Here is a 27,856-nt window from a genome sequence, read left to right as displayed (position 1 = left end):
TACTTGCAAAAAAATCTAAAACCTCTGATGAGCGATACACAACTGGCTTAATAAAAACCACTAACCAGGATGGTGTTGGATCGTGCATATGTGGGTTGAGACCCGTCTCTCTGACAGCAAAGACAACGCTGTGAACTGAGTGACCAACAACCTGTGATCAACAAACCTGTGGCCAACTGATGTGAAAACGAACCTGTGACCAACTGAAAGCTACAATGGTGAACTGCATGATGAACCGAAGGTGACCACCAGATGCCACAGCCACCGAACTTTGCGCTGAACGGATCATCGCTAAGTGTTGTGTATCTTGTTGGTGTGTCCCGTTTTTTCGTTTTTCCATTTTTCTTGTCTCTTTTTTACTTACTTTTTAATTTCTTTCGATACACGACACCTCCCACGTATTTGAAACCTCAGGATTACCAGCTAACAAAGATTCAAAGTCAGGCATGCAGAGATATGTGTAACGCATACCACTCCACGAGAGAGCTTCAGCCAAAAGCAAACTTAAACAGCCCACAACGTAAATTTCACCTAGAGAGACTACTTTTTTCGCTACCGAATTATTAAAAGCACGTGCAAGCATTAAATGACTGGAATAGAACGCCACATTGTAAACTCTGTCGTAGGCGTCGATTCACATGGTGCAACTTTTGCTGCAACTTCGTTCTAGCAACGCTAGCACGCAATTGGAGTTGAAATGAGTGGGCTCCTTTCACACGATGAGCAACTCGGCGCATCGTAGTGTTGAGCGAGCTCAGCTTTTTGAGCTGTTTTCAGAGACGCCCCGGCGATCGAATTGCTCGCCTAAGGTAAAGTAATTGTATGCTTACAGTGGCTTGTTCGCTGCTCATGCTCAACAGATGGCTTTGCCCTTTGTATTTATGCGTTATCGAAACGCATAAACATTTTTGGTCAATGTCTGAACAAAAGAAGTTCACATAGCAGCGTGGCGCAACAAAGGCCAAACATGGTTGCGGGTATATAAGAGATGCGGTCTTATACCGTGCACACACTGTACCTCATTAAACCAACATGTACCCTATAAATTTCATTGTAAATTAAATTTGATTGTAAGGTAAATTGTAAGGTAAATTTCATTGTACCTAATACGGGGTGTGCCACCGAAAAAGGGCCAGGGGCGAAAGAAAAAACGGATTACCCTACACAAATGGAACCAACTGTACGTGCTTGGCAGTTGTGTAGTCTATCCAAAAATATCTGTTTCATCGCCCTTTGTCAATTAATTAGCGGTAATTAATTTTCCAACTTTGTAGTTATCGGTTTTAGCTCTCAGATGTCAATGAGGAAGTTGTAGTACACGTCGAAAAAGACGCAACTGAAGTGGCTCGAGGTTGCTATGGCTTGTGGTTTCGTTTTTTCTCGGGTTTAAAAATTGGTTTCAGAAGCCGGGCGCACCACAGAGCGCTCCCCATAATTCGGCGCCCGCGCGCGACGATTGCAGTGCACTCTGATAGGTGTGCCGTGAAACAGGTGAAATATCTTCTTATCTTCTTGTGTGACGTGGCCCAAGGATGGTCTCCAAGCGCTAATCTCAACGTGAATGTACGCCGGAGGGCGCTGGAATCGTCGCGCGCGGGGGCCGGATTGTGGGCAGCGATCTGTGGTCCGCCCGGCATCTGAAACCAACTTTTAAACCCGGGAAAAAACGACACCACAAGCCATAGCCACCTCGAACCACTTCAGTTGCGTCTTTTTCGACGTGTACTACAACTTCCTCATTGACATCTGAGAGCTAAAACCGACAATTAAAAAAAAAACCTACTTTATTGCATATTTATTTACCTATTCTTTTTACCCTACTTTATACCCTAGTCAGACGGCAAACCTATAAGGCCGTTTGTGGAACGGCTGTTACTTCACCTGTAGTCCAGCCATCATTCCGAGTGACATCGTTCTCTGCCATGATTCGTTGAAAATGAGAGGCGTAAACCTTTTTTGTGACACTGATGCAGTTCGTAATTGTCACAAAAAAGGCGTACGCCTCCCGCTTTCTACGAATCATGGCAGGGAGAACGATGTCACTCGAAATGATGGTTGGACTACAGGTGAAGTAACCACCGTTCCGCTAACGGCCTCATAGGTTTGCTGTCTGGCTAGGGTATTAGTAGGTTATGTTGCTTGCGTCTCTGCAACTGCTACAAACATTGTGTCCCACATAAGTTGTTGGGCTTTAGTAGGTGGGAATCACGATAACAGTTCCGAGAACACGATAAGGCAATCGCCCTGTTTCTTCGAAGTAGGTGACATCGCATTGCTATACTTCCCGAGCAGCACAACGTACTGAAAGTCGAGTGCAACAGGGGTGGACGGGTAGGTGAAAGACCTTGAACGAACTGGTGAAACTAAAGAACATTGATAAGACACATACCGTCCACCCCTATTGCACTCGACTTTCGGTACATTGTGCTGCTTGGGTTGGATTTGATTACTTCCTTTTATCGTGTCGTTTTCGGTGAGTTCTCTCGATGCAGTAAAACTCGCCATGAAGTAGCAGCGAGTGTACGCTACAAGGTCTAGACAGACGTCGCACGCAAAATTAGACATGACGTGTCCAATGTCTAAAATGAGAAACATTGTAGAACCAGGATAATCTGACCTTGTTTTGTGTTGGTCCTGTCATCCACTTATGCCGTTGCATCTTTGCAGATTATTCCGTGTGTGGCAGTACCCACAGGCACAACGCTGATACAGGTAAGGAAGATGTGGCCGAAGCAAGAATTGCAGGTGGTGAAGTTGTCCAGAATGCCTGGTCCTGGATGGTGGAAGTCAAGAAGGTCAATCCAGCTACAAACGCGGTGTCTGTACGTGAATCAAACTATTGCGAGAAGAGCCACCTCTATTGGCGACACTATGGAAAGCTAGTGCTAATGGTTACGGCTAGGGACGACATAAGTTTCTGTCAGCAGTACCGGAACGTGCCGCGTAGATTAAGCTCCAAATGCCGAGATAAAATGTGGGCTTGCGCTTCCTCAACATACTCCTGTCGGCCCTCCGATTGGTAAGACTACGCGTATGGAATTTTTCGCATCCCACAAACTGAACAGTGCCGAGAACTGCTTCATCACTTCAATAATGGCACTCAAATGCATTGCGGGATTAGCGGTAATTCATTATGCACACTTAGAGACTGATCAGAATCCCACGCTATGCACAAAACTTAAAACGTGTGCAATCGAAGTTTAAATGCATCTCAGCGAATTCGATGAAATCCAAAGTATGTAAAGTGAAGCATAAAAAAAAAGGAATAGAAAGCCAAGGAACAGGAAACTGCATCAACCGTAAATCAATACGTATGAAAGTCACTAGTCCATCAAATGGCACAGAGAATAGCAGAAAGCAAAAAAAAATTGAAGACGCTAGATGTAATTAATGCGATGACAATGCGTTAGCGTTAGACATTCGTCTTACATCTAATTGCTTCTCATACAGAATGCGCACCTCGACCACACCACACCACATACAGACATGACACATATGACATACGCCGCACGACATGATACACAAACTCAGCCGGTCGCGAAACTCTCGGAGGACACACAAGACACGTACGTATACGTCCAGAGACGAGGCGCAACTAACGAATGACGACGGATCAAGCTCCAGCTGCCGCCGCTCCGCGTTCCACGTGACAGAGAACAGCGAATTAGTTTACGGAACGCAACCTGATTCGTTCATAACTTTAAGGCGCTGCAGAGAGAAGAACGGAGAGAGATGCACAACACATAAACGCACTTCAAACAAAGGTTTATTGAAAGGTTTATAAAGGTTTATTGAAATGTACACGAACTGCTTAAATGCTAACTGGAGCCACCCTACTGTGGCCCCCAGGCCCCTGCCCTGCCCTGCCATCTGCCGGCACTCTCGCATACCCGTGCTTAGATACGCTAGTTCTTTGTCAGGCAGCAGGATGGAGGGGTTAATGTGGCCACACAGGGGTGGCACCACATTACTGATGCACGCCTGCCCCAATTGTGAGATCTTAGCTGCTTCGATTGCCTGACGCGTGGTCCTATCGGTTAAGCCAGGGGCAGGCGTGCATCAGTAACCCCTCCATCCTGCTGTCTGATAAAGAACTAGCGTATCTAAGCACGTGTATGCAAGAGTGCCGGCAGATGGCATGGCAGGGCAGGGCAGAGGCCACGGTAGGGTGGCTCCAGTTAGCATTTAAGCAGTTCGTGTACTTTTCAATATACCTCTGTTGGAACTGCGCCTATGTGTTGTCTATCTCCCTCCGTCCTTGTCTCTGTAGCGCTTTAAAATTATGGTACCAACAGGCTCAGCTCTCCTCGTGGCTGATTCGTTATTCTCCGTCACGTGCCGCGCTGTACACGGTCACCTTGGTCACCCCGCTACGACGCCGGCTTCTCTTCGAAATGAGGCTTCTAATGCAAACGCATTAAAACGTCAATACGCAACAGATAATTCGGAGACGGTTACCACTTCAGTAACGGGAATTCCTGCGTCAGCTGTGTGTGGTTGAGTGAGGACGCAGTAAAGTTTGTACGCAAAGTGCTTACTTCAGTGCGATAACTACTTTGCTTTGTGGTCGTTGAAATGGTACGATGTTGTCAGTGACTGAAACGCATTCTTTCAATCCCTCACTTCATTCTCCCCACAATGTTACGTAGCTATTGCTTTCGACGGACGCGCCATTCTTGCTTTGCTCGACACTGGTGCAGCTCTCTGTCGTATCCCTTGATTTGGGCAAACAGTTAGCACAGAAGGACTACTACTTTCACCTTACATTTTGCCTGTCGCAGTGTCCACCGCCCGACTTACAATTGAAGTCATCTGTTACCCTTCTGGGACTTACATCTGGGACTTTCTCTGTGATAACTTCGCCACCATCGACTGTGCCCGACACGAGACGGTTTTATTTGCTACGCCTACTTTTAACGATCTTGCGTTGCCTCCTGATCCTGCGTTGTGAAACTCTGCACAATCGCCAATGCTCCGCACCCAATCCGATTCTTTCAAGTTCCCATATTGTACTGAGTATGGGGACCACGGAAGCCGCAATAGGTCTGCACATAACACCTGCCGCTGTAAAACTGATGTAATTCATGACAGGTGCTTCTTCTCATCATAGCATATCAAGTTGTACGGAGCTTAATCTAGGCGGCGCGTGGATTAAACACTACGACAGTTGGATTAAGAAGCAAGGTCTAGAATGCTAGAAATGGAATACTATTTAATTCATTACAAGGAGAGACCTTCACCTGGTGCACTATTGTATTGTAACTAACTGTATTGTACTAACCGACATGCTGCACTATTTGTACAACATTTTACTTGCAGGGTTTGTGCGGTGGCTCCATCATTTCAAGAACATGGATCTTAACCGCTGCGCACTGCGTTTGCAAAGTAAACACTAACATCACCTTGAGGACAGAGAAAATCCAGATACGACTAGGTATGATTTTGTTGTACGCATCTGCAGTAGCTGGTATTGCATCGCCAATTTCCTCCAGCCATGCGTGCTGTTTAGACTTTGGCGAAATCAGCCGCCTTTCATGAAGCCGTCTTTGTTGGTAAAAATTCAGACAGTGAATCCGGTTAATTTACTAATTCAGGGCGCTCTGTGGTGAACATATACTACAGGATGTTTGCGCTAACTGTGTTAAGAACCTTTTTTTTTTTTTCATAATAGGGAAATGCCTTTCTTTTCAATTACGGTAATTGGCGATATATTATTGGTTAAGTTGACCTCCTTATGGGCGCACCATCGCCCTCCTTGAGGGCTGCAATGATCACTTTTCACCAATGAACCTTTAGTTTGAATGGCATATATCATATTTTCATCATCTCATTTGCAGGACTGACGGACACAAAAAACGCATCGTTGGCAAAAAATGTTGCAGTAAAAAGAATAGTACGACACGAAAATTACAACGAAACTACATTCGAGAACGACATCGCTCTTCTCGAACTGCAGAGCAACATGACTTACAATGCGTATATTCGACCCATTTGTCTCCCTCCTGGTAAGCGGAGTATTTCTGATATTTCGTTCTTCTTCTGCTGTCTTTTGTGTCTCTAGGAAGTGACATGTACGGCTCACGTCAAAGTTAACATGAACACCGCTCCAGTCTGCGAAGCGGGAAGACCCTTGCAGCGCCTAGCAGAAAACAACGCCTTCACAATGAGTGTCACCTCTCTAACTGTAAACAGATGACCATAACACCCTCCGCCGTTGCTCCTACTAAGCACCACCAGGGCCGGAATGGCGTTCAAGTTAACTCTGATATATATATATATATATATATATATATATATATATATTTCGACACAGTTCCGTTAGAAGGCCGCCCAGGCCGGACATTTCCACAGGGCATCAGTCATGACCGGCAACCGCAAGCCCTTTCACAAACGTCAGCACCACCATCGCTCTGTAGCGACACACTGAAGCAAATCGACGACTGTTTAGCTGTTTTGACTGCTGCCGGCACTCGCGCAATGCACGTCGTTTTCGCGCATGTGTTCGTTCCATGCTCAGTGGCGTAGCCACGGGGGGGCTAGGGGGGGGGGGGGCTCGAGCCCCCCCTACCTGCCACGGACCGACCCACACAATTCGTGCAAATCCGAGAACATAATATATGTGTGTGTGTGGGGGGGGGGGACCAGTGTGACGATCGCGAAAGTTCTTGCAGTTCATGGCGTCTATCTAAGAAGCACTCTTGAATGGTTTTCAAAGTATGAGCTTTTCAAAATACTTCCAATCTCGTGACACCACCTCATTGGTCATGACAGCCTATACATGTAATCGTACTGTGAGCGTCTAAATCAACTATTTTCGTTCCTTTTTTTAATCCTCAGTTTGCAGTGTGCACAAGTATGTGTGTGTTGTCGACACAGGATCAGCGGGGTGGGGGGCGAGTTTTCGTATCGAGCCCCCCCTACCTTGGAGGTCTGGCTACGCCACTGTCCATGCTGTCGAACACGTTTCTCATCGGTAGTTGGTAACGTCTACATATATTTTACATGTGATAGCATTTAGGAGGGAACCCTCCAAGATTCCTTGAGGCGGAGTACGTCGTGGCGTAAGCACTGCACTGACTTGTTTAGAGGTCACGTGTTCAAGCGCGGCTACAAAACCGCGGTCAGAGCTTGCATATAACCAGTTCCTTTATCGTAGTGGCCCCGATTATGGCATTCCACGCCGACACTGGGAGGTGATCCGCGTTCCAATCCGGGCGCCGGTTGTGTTGTCTAGGTTATGTGCTTCGCCAGGAAAACCGCCCCGCCCCCCCACCGCAAGCTGGATCTGCCCCTTTTGTGATGCGTTTCCGTGTTAAGAACGAAGGCAACCGAAGTGCCGGTGCAGTCATATACTCGAGTAGACAAGGTAGAACACGCATTCAGCATGGTTCGCATTATTGGATTTCAATGCGTGCGGACGCCGGTGAACGTCGGCTACCGTGGCAACGGACGCGTGCGAGATCTTCTGCAGCAAAACGCAAGGAGTTCGCACAAGCGGAACCTTTTTCGACGCACGCGGTGATCAGCAAGCGGCGCATCAATCTAACCGCCGTATTCTTGAACAAGCCTCGACTCGACGCTCCGCCTCGACTCCAACGAGTGGAGGAAAGTGGCGCTCCTCCACTCGAAGAGCCCATGCGTTTCATGAACCCGCTTGGGGATTCCTCCGCCAAGGCGCTCCTCGAGAAACCGTCCTCGAATAAAGCTGTAGTCTCGTCCCCAGCCGTCTTTCGGGACCACTCGAAAATGAAAAATAAACGTAATTCGTTACTTTATTTCGACCAACGTGCATTACAAATACAAACACAAAGGTCTGCAAGTGTTTGAAGAAGGGCGCAGGTGTTTCGAACAGGGAAACAGACTGATAGGTTTTCTAGTCTTCTAGTTTTCTGGTCTGGCAATTACAACCACAACGGCAGCAGCTAGCTTAATGGTATGGTCACCTGGTATCAAATAATATGAAAGATGATGTCACTGCTTGTCTTCTTCTATTATGTTACAATATGTGGCGTGAATGACTATTTGTTAGCGGATGGATACGTTTACCCAACGCCTTGAGGGTAGCTATAAACAATCAAACAAACAAAACAGATTTTACAACAACATCCCGAGCAAAGGATCGGGGAGACCATTCTTGGGGAGTCATCGCGAGCATGTCGTACGAACTTTTATGGCCCTCAATCGCGCTCTGCCTAAACGGTGGAGCCTGTCATCCCACCCAACAAAAAAAAAAAAAGAAAAAAAAACATGAATGGAAGATTTGTTGAGCCGTTTCGGTGGTAGCTGGAGCAGGGGTTGGGCCAGCTTGATACAGTATAAAGATTACGGAAAAACATTGAGGAGGCAGATCAGATGTTTATTTTTTTATATGTCCAGTCAATGCACTGTTCCTTTTTTTTTTTGCACCACTTTTTGCGTGAAAACTTCCTTCAAACACACCTTTTTGTGCTAAATAGCGCGACAGAAGGAAAATTTATTACACCTTGTCTTGAAAAGTGTGCTTGCGAGAAGGTGTGGGATTTTTTCCACAAGGCGGCACACCGTCGTTTCTGATTCACAATGTCTCCCGTGGCAGTTCGAAAAGTCCTCACGCCATAAAATCACATGTCGGCGGGCAGCTGTAGCACAGGAGGTAGAGGCAGCCCACGATTGCACACACATTTTCCTCCACTGGCAATGTATCCAAAAAGACTTCGTACGGTTTTCTTCATGAAGCCGTACCGTATACCATATGAGAAACTTGTGATCATCAAAATGGTCAAAAGGAGTTTGATGGCCCCTTATTGAACGTTGTCGCTCAGTGGTAATGTTGTCAGCACCCAGTTAAAGGCCATCGTGGCACAAAACGCAGTCGATGGACGCAGCGAACGACCTGTCTTCCGCCATGACACCAGCCTAAACTCGAGTTGAGGAGCGTTCTCGAGGTAGCACTGATGTTACCTCGAGATTTTCGAGGAATGCACGGAGAAATTCCTCCACTCGAGGAGCGTTTCGAGTCAAGGTCGATTTATGAAGCGCAAAACCGGCCTCGAGGAGCAGCTCGAGTCGAGTTTCGAGTCGAGGCTCGTTCAAGAATACGGCGGTAAGCATCCCGCGCATGTGTGTTGAGGCCCTTCTTCTCTGTATGAGACGAACTGCAACATGGACGTTCGAACATGGAGTGCATGGGAGGGTGCATTAGAAAAGGTGCAGGGTTCATTGCATCTCCTTCGAACTGTCAGCAGTTTCTGTCATGCCATACTCAAACTTGGGCACGGCACTTCCTGCTATAGCGCTTCGTAGACACAGGTCACGAAAGACGCGTATTAGCTGACACTTGCGGCGCCCGCATGTATGTGAATAAGACAGCGGATCGCTTGTGTGCGCACGCATTCGCACGCTATTAAACGTAGTAATGTGGACCGTGCCTTAGCCGCTGCAGACGAAGTTTGCGAGTATGCGTCCTAGAGAGGTGGCGGAATGATGTTTGAGTTAGGTACGGTCAGCCTGCTAGGAAGTGGCGGCTCGGTACACCTAAGAGAGGGGAAGGGTGAAAGAAAAAGGGGCAAATGTCATGATGGTACAGAAGAGGAAGCGGTGTGCACCCCCTCTTCTTCTGGGACATGGGTAGTCGCGGAGAACCACCCACTACAGAAAACGTGCGAGTATCCTTCAGCAGCTTTCATTGGGATGCTTTCTGTACCACGGTAACCGCCAGGTTGATTGGCGAAGTTATCCCACCTATGCGTCATATAAGTGGACTATGAGGATGCCCCCACCCTCATCGTGCTGGTGTACCCTACAGCAGGACCCTCTAAAGGCAAGATCAAGGTTGTGTTCGTTTATTGGTCTCGAGCAGTTCGAGAGTCGAGAGAGTCGACTCGCGATGGGCGAAAATGCCCGCAGCGCGGCTTTTGTGACGTCATATCCCTGCGGCAGCCACGGACGAGGCAATCTGCCACGGGCTCCCGTGTTCCTTCTCATAGAGCTCACGATAGCACGTGCCGCAAACATTGCGCGTAATAATTGCGCAAAATAAACGCGTGCAAGCTCCTTCTTGTAGAGGAGACGGTGTCCCCCTACATGAAACCTGACCGGCGATGATGGAATGTCCCAGCGGGCAGATGTGCGTGGGGACGCACATCAGGACATCTCACGCTAGGACGGTGCCTGGCTGGCAGGCAGGCTGGCGCGAGGCAGCAGAAGCACCCCATCATCGTCGTCCGCGAGCCGCCACATCACTCCCCTCCTCAGACCCGCAGCGGCGATAACATTGAAGACAGCAGCGTCTTAGCCGCAGGAGGTGAGCGCGGATGACCCAGGACGAGATGCGCTACGAAAGTCGTGCACAGCAGGGTTCTCGTTGGCGACATGTCACAGCTTCGCTGTGCAGGAAAGGAGCGCAAGAAGACTGCTGGCACGTGGCGATATATAAGAGAGATCTGCAGCTAAATGGCGCAGGGCGCTGTCGAAGTCGATTCCAGGGGTGCCGCAACCAGCTCGAGAGCAAGAGCTCGTAAGGTCCTAGTGAGAATGAAATGCGATAGCCGTGATGGGTGACGAGACGCCAGCTGGAGAAATCGCGCCATGGCGTCACCTGCCGCGCCGTGCCGAAACTGGTAAGCAGGCATGAAGCTCTGTGTCGCGGCCGGTAGGAGAAGGGCGAAATGTCGTGGGGCGAAATGTCGCGGGGCGAATATGACGCTCAAATTGCAGTGAAGTCGCCTGTGTGCCGATGGCTGAGCGCAGCAATATGGCCATTAACTTGCCAAGTGCAGGAAGCCGTACAAGAATGTGCCCAGAGCGAGGCTTGTGCATGAGCGGGTTTGAAGCCTGTTGAAGCAGAGGTCGGATAGCGAGTAGAGTCAGGGTAGGCGCAATGACAGTACCAAGACCAGTACGGGAGCAATGGTTTCCAAAGGCTGTTGCAGTTGATTGTCGGATCGTTGCACGAGTGTAGGCCGTTCTTGGGCTGGTACCCCTTCTGGGTTCGATGCTCGGCGGCATGCCATCGAAGCTGTTGCAATATTTTGTGATGGTAGAAACCGATTTACGTCGAACGTGGTGTTCATTGTTCGGGTCCACAAATGTAGAGGAGATGGTGTCCCTCTACATGAGTTCTGACCCGCGATGTCGGAATGTCCCAGCGGGCAGATGAGCGTGGCCTCACGCTAGGACGATCTCGGTAGAACTGGCTGGCAGGCGCGGTGGCGCGCGGATGCAGACTCTATCGGGCATTGTGGTCTCAAGGCGGAATCCGCAAACATTGATAGTAGTGATGGAAATGTTTGCTGTAGACGGATCGTGCGTCTTGGGCCGTCCTCACAGGGAACTGTGAGACATTTGCTTAAAGCGTGTGAGGAAAACTCATAGTAAACACCCAGACAGCACAGACAGCGCTCAGATTCGCCTCCCATTTCGGTCGCGGCATGCAATACCAACAGTATGCCACGCCAGCTGGTCCGCAAACATTGAAGCAGAGCATCACGTGCAATGACCCAGAGCCAATGGGCGCATTAAGTAGCGGCTCCAGAGCGCAAGGGAGCGCTCTCCTGCCACTGTGTCACTCAGTTTCCGGAACGTGGTGCTCTCGATGCACTCTCAAGCTCGAGCTTGCAGGTCGGAGAACATAAGTGCTGCTGGCTCCGTGACGTACGGAGGAAGGCGGCGCCAGAGAACCAATGAGACGCCTTGGAAACTGCGCCGGGAAGCGTATCGCGCTCGTGGCTCTGAAAGACCGGAAAGACCGTTTAGTAAGGCACGGGAATACGAGTACAAGGTGCACCGAGTGCGTTGGGTAGAGCCAGCACCTAACACGCCCAAAGCCGTGGACAATGTCACGTGCGCAGGGCTTCGTCTTCTGACCCCGTGCTTTGTCGTTGAGCGCTCACTACGAATTTCGGATTTGGTCATGTATTCGGAGACTCCAGTGGCGTTCATAGTAGCAGTGTCTGGTGGATCTTTAATGGGGGGGGGGGGGCACTGTGTAGCTAAAATGGAACGCTTGGCACGGTTCTACGAATATGTGCGGGGGGTGGTTGCGCGTCATCAATCTTACAATTCCGGTATCTGCTTTGTTCTCTGTTAAAGAAGTTTATTATGCCAGCAAAACCATCCTAGGGAACATCAACCCAAGGAAGCACGTAGAGGTACAGCTTTCATCATATATAGAAGGTCGATATAATTTTAATGAATGCAAATCGTCGTCTAACCGTCTTGCACCACTCATCCTGACATCAAGATGTGAACGAAATATACGAAGTACGTCAGACGTCCACCATACGTAGCATGTAACTTGAGAGGAACGCGTTACTTTTACAAAGGTACTCGGGAACTTCATATTCGTTTTCATAAGTTAACTTGTAATGAGCTTCTTTTCTCGAGTAACTCCCTCGTCTCTGATTATCTCCTCATCTCTGTTCATCCCCAAAAACATCCTTGTAAAGTTTCCCGTTCTTCACGAAGTTTGGTACCCATGCAGACGCACCCCTGGTATGGAATACGCTACGACGGCTTGTCTCTGCGCAAGGGAACGGTAGCAATAAAGGGGCATTCGTAGATTGCCATCGGTCCACAGGGGGAAACCACGTGCGCATAACCTTGAAATGTTACCTTCCCATTTTGAGAGTGGGACCGATGCTCCACGGACAATAGGGGAAAGAGGGGAGCCGGGCACACAGCTGGCCTAGCTACTTGCGTAATGTATTACCGCTGCCTCACCTGCATCCCTCATGGTTACTTCGTTTTGCAGAGAAACTTCGGGACAACAGTGATTTCTACCGTGCGAAGAAGCATGCATTTACTATTGGCTGGGGAGGAAACGGGAAATCTGACACTGTGGAAAAATTGAAGCAAGTCAAGGTCACCATCCACGAAGATGCGAATTGTACCCGTGCACATAACAAGAGTCCGTTTACGGACAACATGATGTGCGCTGGTGGCTACGGGGAAGGTAAGTCAATTCATTCCGCAATTCAGTCAAACCGAACCCAAGTCGCTCCAAAAGGCATAATGAACGAAAGTCAAGCGAGCAGAACGATCACGGATAGCATTCTTCTGGTGTGTTCATCGAACGAATGCAGTCTTGAGTTCCTTGCATTCCAAGATATACGGTCGCAGTTGTCGTTCCTGGCACTGCGTGTAAGTTTGTACGTGGTGTACCTTACGGCATGGCAAAACAGTGATCAAGTTCTGCGGCACCACAATTATAGGGTTGTCAATCCCGAGCTATTTTTCCAGTCCCTAGATTTCGGGATGTTTGCTGTCAATCCCGGGATCCCGGGACGGGATTACGTGATTGTGACGAGTTCCAATGGTGCTTCCAAGTATAATCCTTAGCGTCGGGTGCGGGTGAGCTTTTGGGAAAAAATGTGCGGGCTGATGCGGGTTTCAATTTGTAACGGGACGCGGGTTGCGTGTCGGATGCGGGTCACAATTATCTGGCCCACATTCGACCCGTACCTGAAGGATCAAATCCGCACCCGACACGCTCCCCGCGTCCCGTTACAAATTGAAACCCGCATCAGCCCGCATATATATATACATATATTTTTTTTCAAAAGCTCACCCGCATCTGACCCGCTGCCCGCAACGCGATGAACGTTGACGAGTAAACTGAGAGTACTCCTTGGTATATGCTTGATGATTGGTTGTGTCTGTGTGCATGGTTTCTTGTACGACATCAGCGCGGGGGGGTTAAAGGGTTCAAATGCATGTTGGTTTGTGACTTGAGGCATTATGATACGAAACGACATGGACAAAGGACAGATATGCGCTGTTGCACCTTTACGGTGTGAGCGTTTGGTCCGCCCTAGTCAGCGACGTTTCAAGTCATACTTCGAGCGACGGCAGTACTGACGCGTGAAAAATTGAGCAACTCAGTGTGCTTTCTAATAGTGTGCCGTGTAGTAGTACCCGTGGCGCCGTGCAGAACTCTACTTTCAAGTCCATTTACTTCATGTGACCATATCGGCCTGTTGTGCGCAGTTCACGTGCAGTTTGTCAATTCTACCTCCTCCTGAAGGAAAGCACTTGAAAATTCGCAGAGTAGCCACATCGTTAAGATAGTGACGGCGATATGGTTACATTTTATTTATTTATTTTATTTATTTGCTATGATAATGCCACTCGATTTTTATTCATCTGGATTGAAAATCTGAACGGTTGCAATTGAAAAGAAGGTGCGTCCCACTATGCTTGAAGTAACAGGAAATATTACTTGATAATTTCCTCAAACGGTATAACATTCCACTTGAATGAAGACCAGCAACAGCAAAAAAAAAAAAAAAAAAACAGCGAATGGAAAGAAACGAAACACTCAACGGTTTACAACACCGTCGCTGCGTGCTCATAAAGCGGTAACCGCATACGACGTTTTCCCGACGCGGATACGCCGAGCTTTGAGGTCGTGACGTCACTCCCGATGGAGAAACGTCGGGCCCACCCGCAAACGGCGTTTTCTCGGCGCAGCCTAGGAGCCGGCGCAAAGTTCGTACTCCAGGCCCCTGGCGGTATTTCTCGTCATGAGTAAGGGCTATTATAGGCTGGCATAACATACGCGACAGATATCACTTGAAAAACATGCAGCATAACTTTGTATAAATACAATATCTGGTAACCAAAAGCATTAATCCCCAAGGCGCGCCGACCAACGTGGAAATCTCTTGCTTGTACTTCCGCTTCCGTCTGCTACTCTCCCGCGTCTCCAAGTATGGACCAAAGGCGAAACTTGCTGCTGCTGTTAAAAAAGAAAAAAAAACTGCTTCTTCTCTAAAAGCAACAGCTGTTGCGGTAGAAGGATCGAAGGATCCCGTGTTCGCATTTATTTTCATTTCCAGCCAATTCTGCCTGGTCAGCTCCATTCTGTCTTCCACTTGCACGTACTTCGCGACCACACCGTCTATGCCCACACAGCTGAACGGCTGCGGAGACGGTCGTTTCCGGCATGCGATTGGTCAAGACGAACACGTCGCTTTTTGCGCTTGCCGCTCTGATCTGTTCACCTCAGATGTCTGCGTCCCCGCTCGATGGCTATTGTTCGTGGAGCTGAACGTAAAAATGCAGAGCGCTCGGCGTTCTTGCGTCGAGAAAACGTCGTATCCGGGTCGCCCTTAACATACTACATTGATTAAAACACGACCCGAGAAAGCCCGTCCGGGGTGGTGTCCCCCAGTTCGGAGCGTACGTTTGTGCAAATACTGGCTGCCGAACTGAAGGTCCGCTCAGCTTCTGCGCTGGAACAAACGACAGTCAGCAAATATCTGTACGCACGTGTAGGCAGCGGTCCTCTGTCACCTGCAGTCATATAAAGTGACATTTCCTTACGAAGGAATGAGTCTGCGCCTGGTGGCCTACGGGTGTTTCATTTTCCTGTCATATATGCTGTCACGAAATCCCGGGATTTTCCGGAAGGAATCCGGGGACTTCGGGACATCAAAAATTGGCCGGTATTTCGGGATATCACGATTGACAACCCTAACCACAATAGAAGGTGTTTATTTCTATTTGATACAGATTTTTGTATTAAAAAACCTATGAGATCAGCATGCATCCCGTTCTCCCAGGTGGATTATATGGCCAAGGCACACACACGTACACACACGTACATACACGCAGTCATCTCACGACACGTAAAGCCACGAATAATAATACATGTGCATGCCTAATTGCATTTAAGTTTGTGATGAATGGTTCCAGGTGACTCCTGCAAGGGCGACAGTGGTGGACCACTGATGCAAGCTGTTGTCAGAGACGAATATATCTGGACCCAAGTGGGCATTGTGAGCTGGGGCCACGGTGAGAGATGTAACAAAGGAGGCAAACCCGGCGTCTACACCAAAGTGTCGAAATACAGGCGATGGATACATCAATACGTGCCAGACGCACAAGAAAGCCCATAACTGCCGCTTACAAAAGGTGTATACCCGTGAACGACGCGACCGGCGCTGTTTGCACCCTTCCCGTACTGTGTTATTCTTACTTCATGAATGTAACGCTTGCGCAGGACAGGCAGGAAAAAACAAAAGGAAAGAAAACAAGTGTTTCCTTTTACACTTGCTGCATTCTTCATAGGGCGATTTCCACGTGCCGAATTGGACACGCAAAACACACAGATCACATGAATGGATATTTGCCTCAATACGGGCATTGCATAACTGCTCTGCATTATAACTTCCATGCGAGGCGCTCGGAGCAACTCTCAACTGCTTGTAAATCTCGGAGGGGGTTAGAAAATTTATCAGTTAAATATCGGGAAGTAACTGTGCTCGGTTTTGAAGCCGAAAGTTAAGAAAAACAAAAGGGAAATGACAGCATGCATCATCCATTGGCACAGGGTTCGCAGCATTTTCTTCGTAGCAGTCATTAAGCCGGTTGTGCCTCTGCTTCATTAAAGGGACCTTAGATATCGTACGTAACAAATAAACAGAATCAATGATTATATTTTAACCCTGCATGTAACGAATGAACTGCAATAAAATTAATAAATAAAAATGATGGTAGCCTGTTGTTCTTATTTACTGTAGCGCTCTGACGTTTCTGATGCATTCTTACAACACGACACGACAATTAGCGGCACACATAGGTCTGGGATGCATTTAGAATGTTTCAAGGCATGCACTGGCTAGGTTTCTTGGTCAGCCAAAGGGGTTCCTCTAAAATGCGGCTATCTGCAACGGTAAGACACATCAGAGATCAATTGATGATGATGATGATGATGATTGATGATTGGCGTTTTTATGGCGCAGTAGCAACTTAGGCTGTCATGCGCCAAGACAGTGTTAAAGAAGCACAGAAAGCATTTCAGTGGCCACCTTTTTTCTTTTTTTGGACAAAAGTTAGACTGACAACTAAATGCACCATGAGAAGTGATTGGAAACACGCCTAAATGTCACAGAATTCGATTTTAAAAATCGCACCATGCGTAGCGTGGCAATTCCCGCAGCTAGCCGCCCCAGTCGCTTTGACGTCATTATGGTACAGTCTGCAACTGGTTCAGAGAAACGTCGCCTGCTACAGAGGGAGAGAAACGAAGAAAAAAAAAGTAAGTAAATGCGGAAAGCGCCAGCCCCGATTGGTGCGCGGTTCTTCCTGTCACCGTGATGAAGTCACCGGTGACGGCTTTCCTCCTCCTCTCTTTTCGTCCTGCTGAGCGAATTCAGTACGAACGCGCGCGTTGATGTCCGGGTACGTTTTCTTTTATTTGCTTCCTTCGTTTCCTTCTTCTTTCTTCCTCACTTACACGAAGGAACTGATTTGAAGACAGCATCTTCTTGATAAACGGCGGTCAGTATATGCACAGTAAATGTAAGGTAGCGGTCTTCTCAATTCTGGGTATTCTGCCTGCATTGTGAGGTAGCGCAATAAAATATATTTTCCGTGCTTAGGTCAGTCACACCCCAGCTGCGAGTTTCGCACAACCGTACCGTAATCTTTCTTATTTCTCGCATCCAATGCCAGCTTTCGTCTGCGTTTACATTGCAACTACCACATGCGTAGCTGTATTTATTTATTTATTTTTTTATGACAAAAACCTCAAATGCTCTACTGGGGCGATACATGAGGGGGGGGGGATACGTAAATATGCATACACACTTAATGCAGGCTTACTCTAGCAATGAAAGATGGAAGTCACTGAAAAGGTTAGCCAGGCTGTAGGACCCGAAACCACATCTTCTGGATTGACTGGTCCAGAAGATGTGGGTTCGAGTACTGCAGCTGACTAACCTTTTCGGTGACTTCCAGCTTTCATCATTAATTTCTTAGGCACTTGAGGTTTTGTATGTATTTGTCCTTTCTATGTGTTCCAGCCTCAGAACATCAATTGTCTCTTACTCTAGTATTCAAGAAATTCAACAAGATTACGACGAAATGGGGCAAAATTAGTGATAGATGCGAGTGACTGCGGGAGGTCGTTCCAGTCGGATGTAGTTTTGGACAAAAACGAATGCATGATTGAGGAATTGTGACAACGGAAGGGCTCTACAGGAACGACCTAGCCTCGATGAGGAGTAGTCAGCAGGACATGTGCAATGAGGGCGAATGGAACAACAACATATATATTCTGATGATGAAGTGGGGAGGTTTTCCACTCTAGGAGTGGAACGCTACCCCATAGCTAGGGGGTCTAATATGAGTTGTGACAATGATGAGTGATGACGATGAGAGATTTCGTGAATGATCGGAGTGGCGCCGCTGAACGTGATCGTGATGGTGGGAATGTCCGAGACCGCTGGTGGGGTCATAATGAGTCCTTTAGGCCTGTCGCCTCAAAGAAGCCAACCACATGATGTAAGGCCGCCCTGGAGTGGGCCGTGGTGTCCCAAGGGCCGAGGATGGTCGACAAGTTGAAGGGGCGGCAGCAGCCAAGGGTGGCAAGCTGTGACTGCAGTGTACGCCTCTCGTTGATATAGGTCCGGCAGCGGAAGAGTATGTGTTCTACGTTGGAAAGTACACCACACTCGTTGCACATAGGGCTAGTCTCAAAGCCTAGCTGGTAGCGATAGAATCGAGTGAAGGCCACATTCAGACGTAACCTGTGGGTGAGCGAATTCAGAGGACGAGGAAGATTTGCAGGCAGCCGGTATGATAGCGTTGGGCTTACACTTCCCAAAGGGGACCTAGTTGGAATGTCGTGTTACCACTGTAGGGTAGACCAGGAATCGGACAAATGCCTGAGGAGGGATCTTCAGTCTCCTCTCGAGAGTATAATGGGCATAGAAGGCCGTTGTTGATGTGCAGCGGCAGCGTCGGCCTCGTGGTTCCCAGTTATTCCGCAATGCCCTGGAACCCACTGAAAGGCAACGGAGTGGGAGCGATCTTGTAGGGACTTCAGGGCGCACAGGATATTTATCACCACTGAGGAAAGGGAACCGCGGATGCCCATGTTTTTAATACACGGAATGGAAGAAGCATAGTAGAGTTCGTGAAAGAGACATAAGAGGGAACATTTCCTACGTGATGAGAGTAAAGGCTGGTCAAGAAATGACTCTAGCGAAGTGATGCTAGAAGGGTAAGAGTAATTGGAAAAGATAAACCTGGTGGGGGGGGGGGGGGCTGGATTTCGAACAGATTCTAGAAGACTGGTGTGATTAGCATGATGAGGGTCCCAGATGCTGGATGCGTATTCTAGTTTGGGCGGAACTAATGTCTGATACGCAAGACACCTGACAGTGGCTGGTGCTGAGTTTAAAGTACGACGAAGGAATCCTAAGGCCCGATTGCGTCTTAACATTAGCTTGGATATGATCAGACCAAGAGAGGCTACAATATAGGTTAAAGGTCAGCTACGCCGATTTCCCGATGTGTTGAAATGGTTGTGATATTCAGAACGAGCACATCCAACTGCCCCCGAAACGCACCTTCGTTTCTCAATTTTGTCTTCCAATCACGAAAATTAATTCATCAAAGAAACCAAAACAAGCCATGGGCGCAGCCATTTTTGTGACGTAGATGGGATAAACCTGCTCCATCTACGTAGATAGAGAATCGTGCGTCTGATTTGATGAAAGCTGAGGCTTTCTCTGACTTCCCTGGCGTCTTCTCCCGTTTGCGAGGAAATCCAGTTATGGCCGCCGGCTACGATGAGCGTTTCGTCCGAGGTAATCCCGAGAACTATTGAACGATGGAAACAACAACCGCGAACTCACCTCAACATCATTTTCGACGTGAAATTATGATTGTGTGCTCGAGAACTTCGCAGTTCAACCGTTCAGCTGCCATTCACGTCACCCGTTTGCTGCTTTTACTACAAGTCCAGGAATGGGAGCGATTGAGCAACAACGTGAGACTTGGTGATCGTTTCAGCATATACCTGCAGAGGACTGGTCTTCAAAGAAAGAAGGCCGTATTTCTGCCCATGCACATCGTGGGATTGCCAGGCTTGTTACACGAGATACATATATTGTGCAGCATCATAGCGCGACTGCAATGAACGACGTAGGAATGTATCGTGACCACTCGAACTGCACTCGTTGAACCATTCGTGGGTTATATGAAAGTGCTCAATAGAGTTGCCCCGCACAAAAAGTGTTGGATGTAGTTTTGTAGTGTGTTGTTTATCTCGTAGAGCGCATCGCGGCATGTAGGTCGAGAGCCCTTATACGTATTTTTTGCATGTTTACTTGAGTGTGCGCATTGTTCTATACCACACACGCCATATTTCATTCATAATAGTTTCGCAAATAAACACGTACGGGTCGATCTCATATTGCTTTTGAGTTAGGCATAGTGTCGTCAGATCAGGGTGTGTGTATCCTGTTTGCTGGGCCCAACAGATGTTATTAAGGGTAGTGCAACATTTCCCACTTCTTGAACCATGCTAACATTGCCAGAATAAGGAACATTACACTGTGCTGTATTCCACACTCAGTTGTCTCGCGACGTAAACCCCCAATTATTATATTGGGTACTCCACATGTTCAACCAGTCAGCACTTCCCATATCCTATTTTTTTTAAACATGTGCTTAAAATTCCACAACTGCCACTCAAGTAACTTTGCCACCAAATTAGTCAGTGACAAAAGGTATATGTACTTTATCACAAATTTAATAACCTTGGTGGAAATGGTTGATGGTGTCCTCTGCCTTGTACGGTGCACTTCATAGCAAAATACACAATAGTCCAAATGTTTTCCTTGTCCACAAATGCCCTGTCAAAGCTGAAAGACTCTTATCAAAATGGGGAAGCGGGCTTGCTTGTCCAGAGAAACAAATATGAAACTGCAGTGCTCAACGTAAATAACTGCATGCTCAGCAACTAAGGCTGGTGATGCCGAAGACCTAATACTTCTAGGTTAAAAGGAACAAAGGAGAAAAGACCACTGCGGCGTATTAATGTTGTTTCAAAAGTATAACTCCACAAAATTTGTGAGAGTCAGTTGGTGTATTTAGTTATGTTGGTCACCTCCTGCACCAATTTTTAATAAGATTCAAATGCGTTGCTACCAACCAGGACCTAAGCCTGACCTATGATCTAATAATAATAATAATAGGATCTATCTATGACCTATATGGACCCTCACCACTAGTTTGGTCTAGGTTTCACACGTGGCTTCTAGTGAAATTCGAAGCTGCTTTGTAGAGCTGACAAGGAGACTTGCAGAGTAGAGAATTTTTTATTTATATTTTCCATAGAACATGTAAAAAACAATGTGCTGTACCAACTGTATTCAAAGAAATACAAATATACTTTGTTTTAGCTATGTGCATATTAGCAGATTACAGGTGACCGATGACACACAATGGGCGTCAAGGGTGAGAACACAAGAATACTACCACTGCAGGCACTGTCCTGAAATTCTAAGTCACCATTTGTCAGAAAGCAATGACCACGCACAGCCTAAGGATCATATTTAGCTCCTTCCATTATTCTTTTTATTGACAGCATGTTGGCTGCCATCCAGTCCATGAAAGTGACCCTTATCTTTGAAAGAACGGTTCAACAGCAAGCGAGCTGGTGATAGTGTCCATGATGGCGAAACCTGAAGATGAGATACAAGAAGGGACATAAACACGCTATGTTGAGACATTGTGTATGTCCCTTCCTATCCCTCGTCTCAGGGTTTTTCGCTATGGACCTTCATGATGTTTCCTCCCGGAAACTTGACATATTTTTATGTAGAATTGTGAAGGTACAGCTAGGTGCTGTTAGCAAATCACACAGTACTTTTCTTGAAACAAGAATCCATAGAAGGTACACAATCATCTTCAGCATTGCACACATCTATGGGACATGTTAATCACTTTGGAATGTCACAGACAGGTCATGGAGGCCGGCACATGATTAGTGGTGTTGAACAGACAACTATTTGTCATATTTTAGGCACAAAAAGCAGTTTTGGCACCTGCAGGTTGAGACAGATGTATCTCTACATACTTTGCCATGACACAAATATATGAAGCAACAAATGTACTCTCTAGTTCATTATGGTTATTAGTCAACACTGCCAAGAATGTGGGAACACAGTCTTTTACCACCTACACTCTTCAAAATGACCTTCCCACACGACACATTGTAGGTCAACGAGACTCCAGAATGATGTCCTCTCCCTCCCCATTAGCTGAAAACATTTTTCTACAACCTTGCATAAGGGGAAGTTAGTACAAGAAACGCACACATTCCTTTTTTGAGCAAATTAGTATTCAGAGCGTTACCATACTGTGGTAGGCCTGCAGTGCATTACGTGGTACAGCACACACTGTAAAAAATTTCACCGTAGAACATGTCCCCCATTCTAATGACAGTCTTCTCCAGTTTTTCAAACTGCCATTTCCCATAGTGCTTTATGGTATGACACAGTATTTCTAAATCTTTACTGTAGTTTACTGGTTGTAGCAGAAAAAAGACATCACTGTTTCCGATCACAGGACGCAAGCCATAAGTGCTATACGGAAACAGTACATGCTGCTTTCTAGCAGTTGTTCGTGTTTGGACATGGTATGGTGCATGCAGGGTAAATTCCATGGTTAAAATATCCAAAAGTGAACAACTGTTAGATTGCATGATGTAGAATGCTCTATAGTACAGTAAAACCTCCAAAGTCGGACACCTCCCTACCTCGGACAACTCCCCATGATTTCATTGCACGGGCAGGCTCCCACTGAAACTACATGGGGACGAAATTCTCTATGTCGGACACCTCCTTATCTTGGAAGTAGGATAGGGTTTTCCCTGCAAAGTCGGACAAAACCCTGGCCAAATTACCTCAATATCGGCCCATCTTTGCACCAAAAAGACCCAAAATGAGCCGGTGGCCTTGACTTTTGTCCCCTTTTTCTCTATACTGATCACAGCATTTTGTTGCTATAGTTTTTAGAGTCCAAAAAGAAGTGCTGTCAGTCTACATTGTAATTCTTTATGTGAGCACTTGTCTTCAGTTTGTCTAGAGCCTTTGAACGAGCACTGCACCAAAGCTATCAGAAGTGGGCTGACGCTTCAGAGACAAGTCCTTGCTGCTCGAAAAGCTCCAGGGGTAATGCCATTGAGTAGAATCTGAACGGAATTGAATATACTAAAATCAGTAATAATTATCAGTGAAGAGTGGGTAGAGGTACCACTACCAGGCACCACCACCAGGTACCACTAAGGACCGTAAATTGAAGAAGGGGGACATTTCTCACAGCTGTGATCTCTTCCATTTTTTGTCGCCAATTGAAGAATAATGCTCCAGGTGGAATGTTTCGGTACAATCTTGAACTATGCATACCAAGGGGTAGGGCATCTGCGTGACAGGTTTACCTGGAAGTAAGAATGTAAATGTTAGCTGAAGTCATTGAATAATTAACATTATCAATATACTGCTGCAGATGATACAAACAATAGCACACATGATGCTCCGATATGTTCTGCAGGAATGTCTCTGTACTCACAATATTAGTACAGCAGCTACAGAAAGGCATAAAACAAGTTTTTGTATACATGATACCATTTGAATGCAACACAAGCTTCTGCTGCACTGCCAGAACACTACGGCGGACAGATTTACCTTACTTCACCTCAGAAAAAGTATGCACTGTTGCACACATGATGCTGTTTAAATGTCTCGAAAAACATAATTTACGACCAAAAGATTTCGATTTACCTTAGTCAAAACTGAGAAAAAGTATGTGCTGTTGCACACATGAAACTGCTTGAACTGCCCTCGAGCGTTCTGGAAAAACACCTTATTTGTGACCAAAATACAACAGCTGCGCCAACATTGAATTTTACTCAAAATACACAAGATTTGCTGCCGTGCATATGATACGATGATATTGCTTAAATGTACTCTGAAAGCGCTGCCACCTCAGGCATGGTCGGTCCTCACCGACAGTAAAGTGGCTCTGGAGGCGCTGGCCTCTTACTCTGCCGCAGTCATCAGTGACACCTACACCATGATCATCGCCCTGCACTCTGAACTTGTATCACTGGGACACGAAGTGGTGTTCCAATGGATTCCGAGCCATGTCGGAATTTCAGGCAATGATCGTGCTGACGCTCTTGCTCGGCAAGCCCACGACGCTGAGCAACCAACTGTCTTTCCCCTTGCGCACTCTATGTGCCAGCTGAAAATCCGCCGCTTCACTGCCAACCGCACACAGCTCTTTCAGCAGGAAGCTATACGAACCAATGCCTTCCTTAAATCCATTGACCCTTTAATGACATATGCTGTGCCTGGCCGCATCCCGCGCATCGAGGAATCGCTGCTTCACCGGCTGCGGCTGAATGTGGCCCGAACTCCTCTCCTCCTATTTAAGATGAATCAGTACCCATCACCTCTTTGCCCAACGTGCAACGTAGAAGCCGATGTGCCACACATTCTCATTGCCTGCCAGCGGTACGAAGACCACCGATCGAGTCTCCGGCGCCGCCTTGCTCATCTAGGCTACCGAGAGCTTTCCCTCGCGGTGCTACTTGGCCCTACCCAGCACGCTGAAGTCACGTAGGCGCTGACACGATTCCTTCGGGAATCTAAACTTCTGGGCATTCTCTGATGCGTCCTATGCGCAACGATTAGTGAAGGAGCTGTTCCTTCTGTATTTTTTGATAATTTTCTGTATCCCAGCTGTTTTCTTCTGTTTGCTTGAAAGCATTAGGGAATAGCAAGCCCACACCGTGGCTAACCTTTCCCTTCCCTTTTCTTACTTTGCATTAAACATATCCCCCCCCCCCCCTCAGGCATGGTTGCTCTAAGCTATAGCGAGCAACAGCAAGGGTATACGAACACAAGAAGTCGAGCACAAGTGATGGAATGCACTTGATTAATCAGAAAATGAAATGTCTCAGTAGCAGGTGTCACTGTTCCGTCAACAAAAACAGATGAACTTTGAAGGGGCGTCTGGTTGGCGCTGGTGACAGCCTTCAGCTTGAAACCCAGACGGTGATAGTTGAGACGTGGAGTGCAAGCTTTTCGGTGGTGCCAGCATGCCTGCGAAATCATTTAACAAATAAGGCAATTCCAAATCTGTACTGAGAATACACCCGCTGGGGCGTAATCTCTAAAGGATGAAGCAGTACACACACACATGTATGACAGATAGCGTATTTTTCTCTTCTACGCGATGCAATTTGCACCGCATGACTGACTTGTCTAACATATTACGCGTCTTACCTTTATCTGCTGGCTAGTCCTGCCCCTGCAATCTCCTGCTGCAGATAACGTTGGCACAGCATCCCGGACGAGACATATTCGGCTTCTTGTAAAACAAGTTGCGCATTGCTTCCGTAACATTCGTATGAGCCAGATGAACAGATCAAATCGCTCCTTTCGAAGGTGGCACCCAGTCGGAGTTGTAACCGATTGTTGCAGTCAATAGATTTCTCTTTCGCCTTTCGGAAAATTGTGGTTTGAAACATTGGAACTGCATGCTGAAGTGTTCTTGCAGACGGGAGCAAAACGCTCACACTTTCTCGGCACGCAGCACAGAACACGAATCACACCGGAAGTCTGTACTGGCCTAGCAAACGGTTTGCAGTCGAAGGAAGCAAAACTCACGTTCCTCGTGGGTTTAGTGAAGTCCAGAAATATACTGGCTCCCTAATAGCGAACTGTTTATCACTTCCCCAATGTGAATATGCGCAGCAGACGGCTCGGCAGAAGAAACTGGCCGGCTTGGCGGAAGAAACCAAGCCAAAAGTCGGGCAGACCACGAATGTGTCGTCGACACAGGGTTTGCGGGCCACAAGACGGGATGTCAGTGAAACTAAAAATTCACTTTTTCGGAAAACCGCGAGGAGTTTGGGATAACTATTTTGCATACATAATCAGTGTTCCCTTATGAACACATCGTGTGAGTACCATTCCATTCTGTAACACTCGAAAATCGGCGTAGCTGAGCTTTAAGGCCCAAGTATTTGTAAGAGTTTGACAAAGGGCCGGGAAAAGAGGAGGTGCCGACACTTTGAAGTATTTAGCGGTAGCAGCGATAGAGAATACCAAGCAAAAATAGAGTTGCGGTCCTGCTGAAGGGGCAACTGGTCAGAAGGACAGCGTATGGGTCCATGGAGGACGCAGTTGTCTACAAAGAGCCTGATAGAAGATGTTAAAGAATTAGGGAAGAATTAACGAAGATAAGGAAAAGCAGAGGTCCGAGAACGGAACCTTGCGGAACACCGAAAGAAACAGGACGCAAAGGAGAAACAACGTCGTTAATGAGTATAGCCTGCGTTCGGTCGGAAAGGAAACTCAGGATCCAACGGAGGACACCAGAGACATCGGAGACATGTCTCTGTTTTTGACTCAAGGATAGAAATCGGCAAGATATGGATAGCAAGCTGGCTAAATGGTTAGGAGACATAGGTACACAATCTTCTGTGGCTCATCTCATAGAGTCAACAATACATACATCGGAGATTAAGCAGAGAGAGTTTGTGAAGAAGGCCAACATGAGAGAGAGAGAATCGAATGCTTTTCTAAAGTCCGAAAAAGTGACCACCACCATGGCGGCGAAACGCGTTCGTTTGACGTCATGTCAAAACACCCTATAAGATCCTGGAAATTGTTGCAGAATCCAGCTGAACTTCACCATCGCCCATGACAAACTTGCCGGCTTCAAGGAAAATACAAGGTAAATATAAACTGGTAGCGGAAGCTATAGAGGGAATACCAAATCACACCAATCGGCACGGGTAACATCATGAGGCGCGAGCGATCCTGGGTGTTGATAGTAGATCGTGAACAAAAAAATATTTATGACATGCGCATGGTTTTTGTGTCTTCTAATAGTCTAACAATTTCATTGTAGGAAAACCAATATGTTTCCCCACGTGTACACATATACGAAATCACTTACCGCACGGGTACGTTTCCGTACCCTGCTCCCCTGCGCATGCGTCACAGTCGGCTTGTTTATCCGTGCATCCCTGTATCCGTGTGTACGTGCATCGTAATACGGAGTTAGTTCACTTTTTGGGTTAAGCAGGAAGCGAGGTCCACATCCCGGAGCAGTACAGCTGTGAACAGCAGCAGAACACGTGTGAACAGATGTATGCGGACGTATACCACGGTGCCCGGTCCCGGCAAGACCGGCCATGATTTATCGGTCATGATGTCGGCGTCTAGTGGTAGCAAGAATCAGTTGTGCACCAACGATGTCCTGTTTCTTGCAGACGGATCCTTCATTTAATTTCCTATTACTTCATTTCTGTGTCGTCATAACGATACGCTGTTGTGTGGAGCTGTCAGCAGCTGTGAGAACAGTATGCATTTCGAGTTGCTATGTGTCATTAAACCGCATATGGTTTATTTTCCTCCGTTCACGTCCGGTATTGTTGCCCTAGGTGATTGGTACTGTTCGGACAGGGAAAAATGAAAGTTTGGTTAGGCTGGTGTGCCAACGGGCAAAAGCGCCACGGGGTAATTATGCACTGCTTATTATTCATACCTCTGATATCAAATCTCGCGTTGTTTATTTCCAATCGTAGTAGCCCGCGCAACGGATGGATGGCGTTGACGGTCGGCCGAGATTGGGGGCCACTCCAGTGACGCCACCACTCGTCTTCCGGTTTCGGTTACCTATACATCTCTATGGGAGCCCCCAAAGCATTGTTTCGGAATGCTTGGAGAGGTGTGCTGGTAGCGCGCCGAAGTGGCCCCCAAAGTGGCGTGTGCAAAGCGACCTGATTGGACTATTCAGGTAACGTGACTCCCGAGTGGCTCCGAAGAAGCTACAGCTCATCTCCTACCTTCTTCGCCCCACGCTTTTCTCTTCTGTCGGGGAGCCGTCGGGGCGCCTCCTTTTCATGTATGGGTGTTTCACTACATCTCTTCGTCGTTCATGGGCACAAAAAAATGAATATCTATTGAAATATCTATCTCTCTATCTCTGCCTTGGCAAATATCACAAGAACGTATATTTTTCGCAGTTACTGACTTGGAAGCTGACGCCGCCAGCGACGGCG

At 47.3% G+C, this 27,856-nt stretch overlaps 1 protein-coding gene across 1 annotated transcript in view; it reads left to right on the top strand.

The window, feature by feature from the left end:
• LOC135397054 (sushi, von Willebrand factor type A, EGF and pentraxin domain-containing protein 1-like) overlaps window positions 1–16,473 on the top strand; it is a 50,947-nt gene extending 34,474 nt beyond the window's left edge. Inside the window, exons 14-18 of the mRNA XM_064628384.1 lie at window positions 2,668–2,822; window positions 5,320–5,434; window positions 5,838–6,005; window positions 12,731–12,931; window positions 15,676–16,473. Coding sequence (XP_064484454.1) covers window positions 2,668–2,822; window positions 5,320–5,434; window positions 5,838–6,005; window positions 12,731–12,931; window positions 15,676–15,878 — 842 coding nt within the window. The 3' untranslated portion in view covers window positions 15,879–16,473. The remainder of the gene's footprint in view (window positions 1–2,667; window positions 2,823–5,319; window positions 5,435–5,837; window positions 6,006–12,730; window positions 12,932–15,675) is intronic.
• The last annotated feature ends 11,383 nt before the right edge of the window (window positions 16,474–27,856 follow it).

This window comes from Ornithodoros turicata, chromosome 6, assembly GCF_037126465.1.
Source record: "Ornithodoros turicata isolate Travis chromosome 6, ASM3712646v1, whole genome shotgun sequence".
NCBI classification, from domain to species: domain Eukaryota; kingdom Metazoa; phylum Arthropoda; class Arachnida; order Ixodida; family Argasidae; genus Ornithodoros; species Ornithodoros turicata.
Note: the sequence above shows the minus strand (reverse complement) of the source record. Positions and strands in the feature narration are given on the sequence as shown.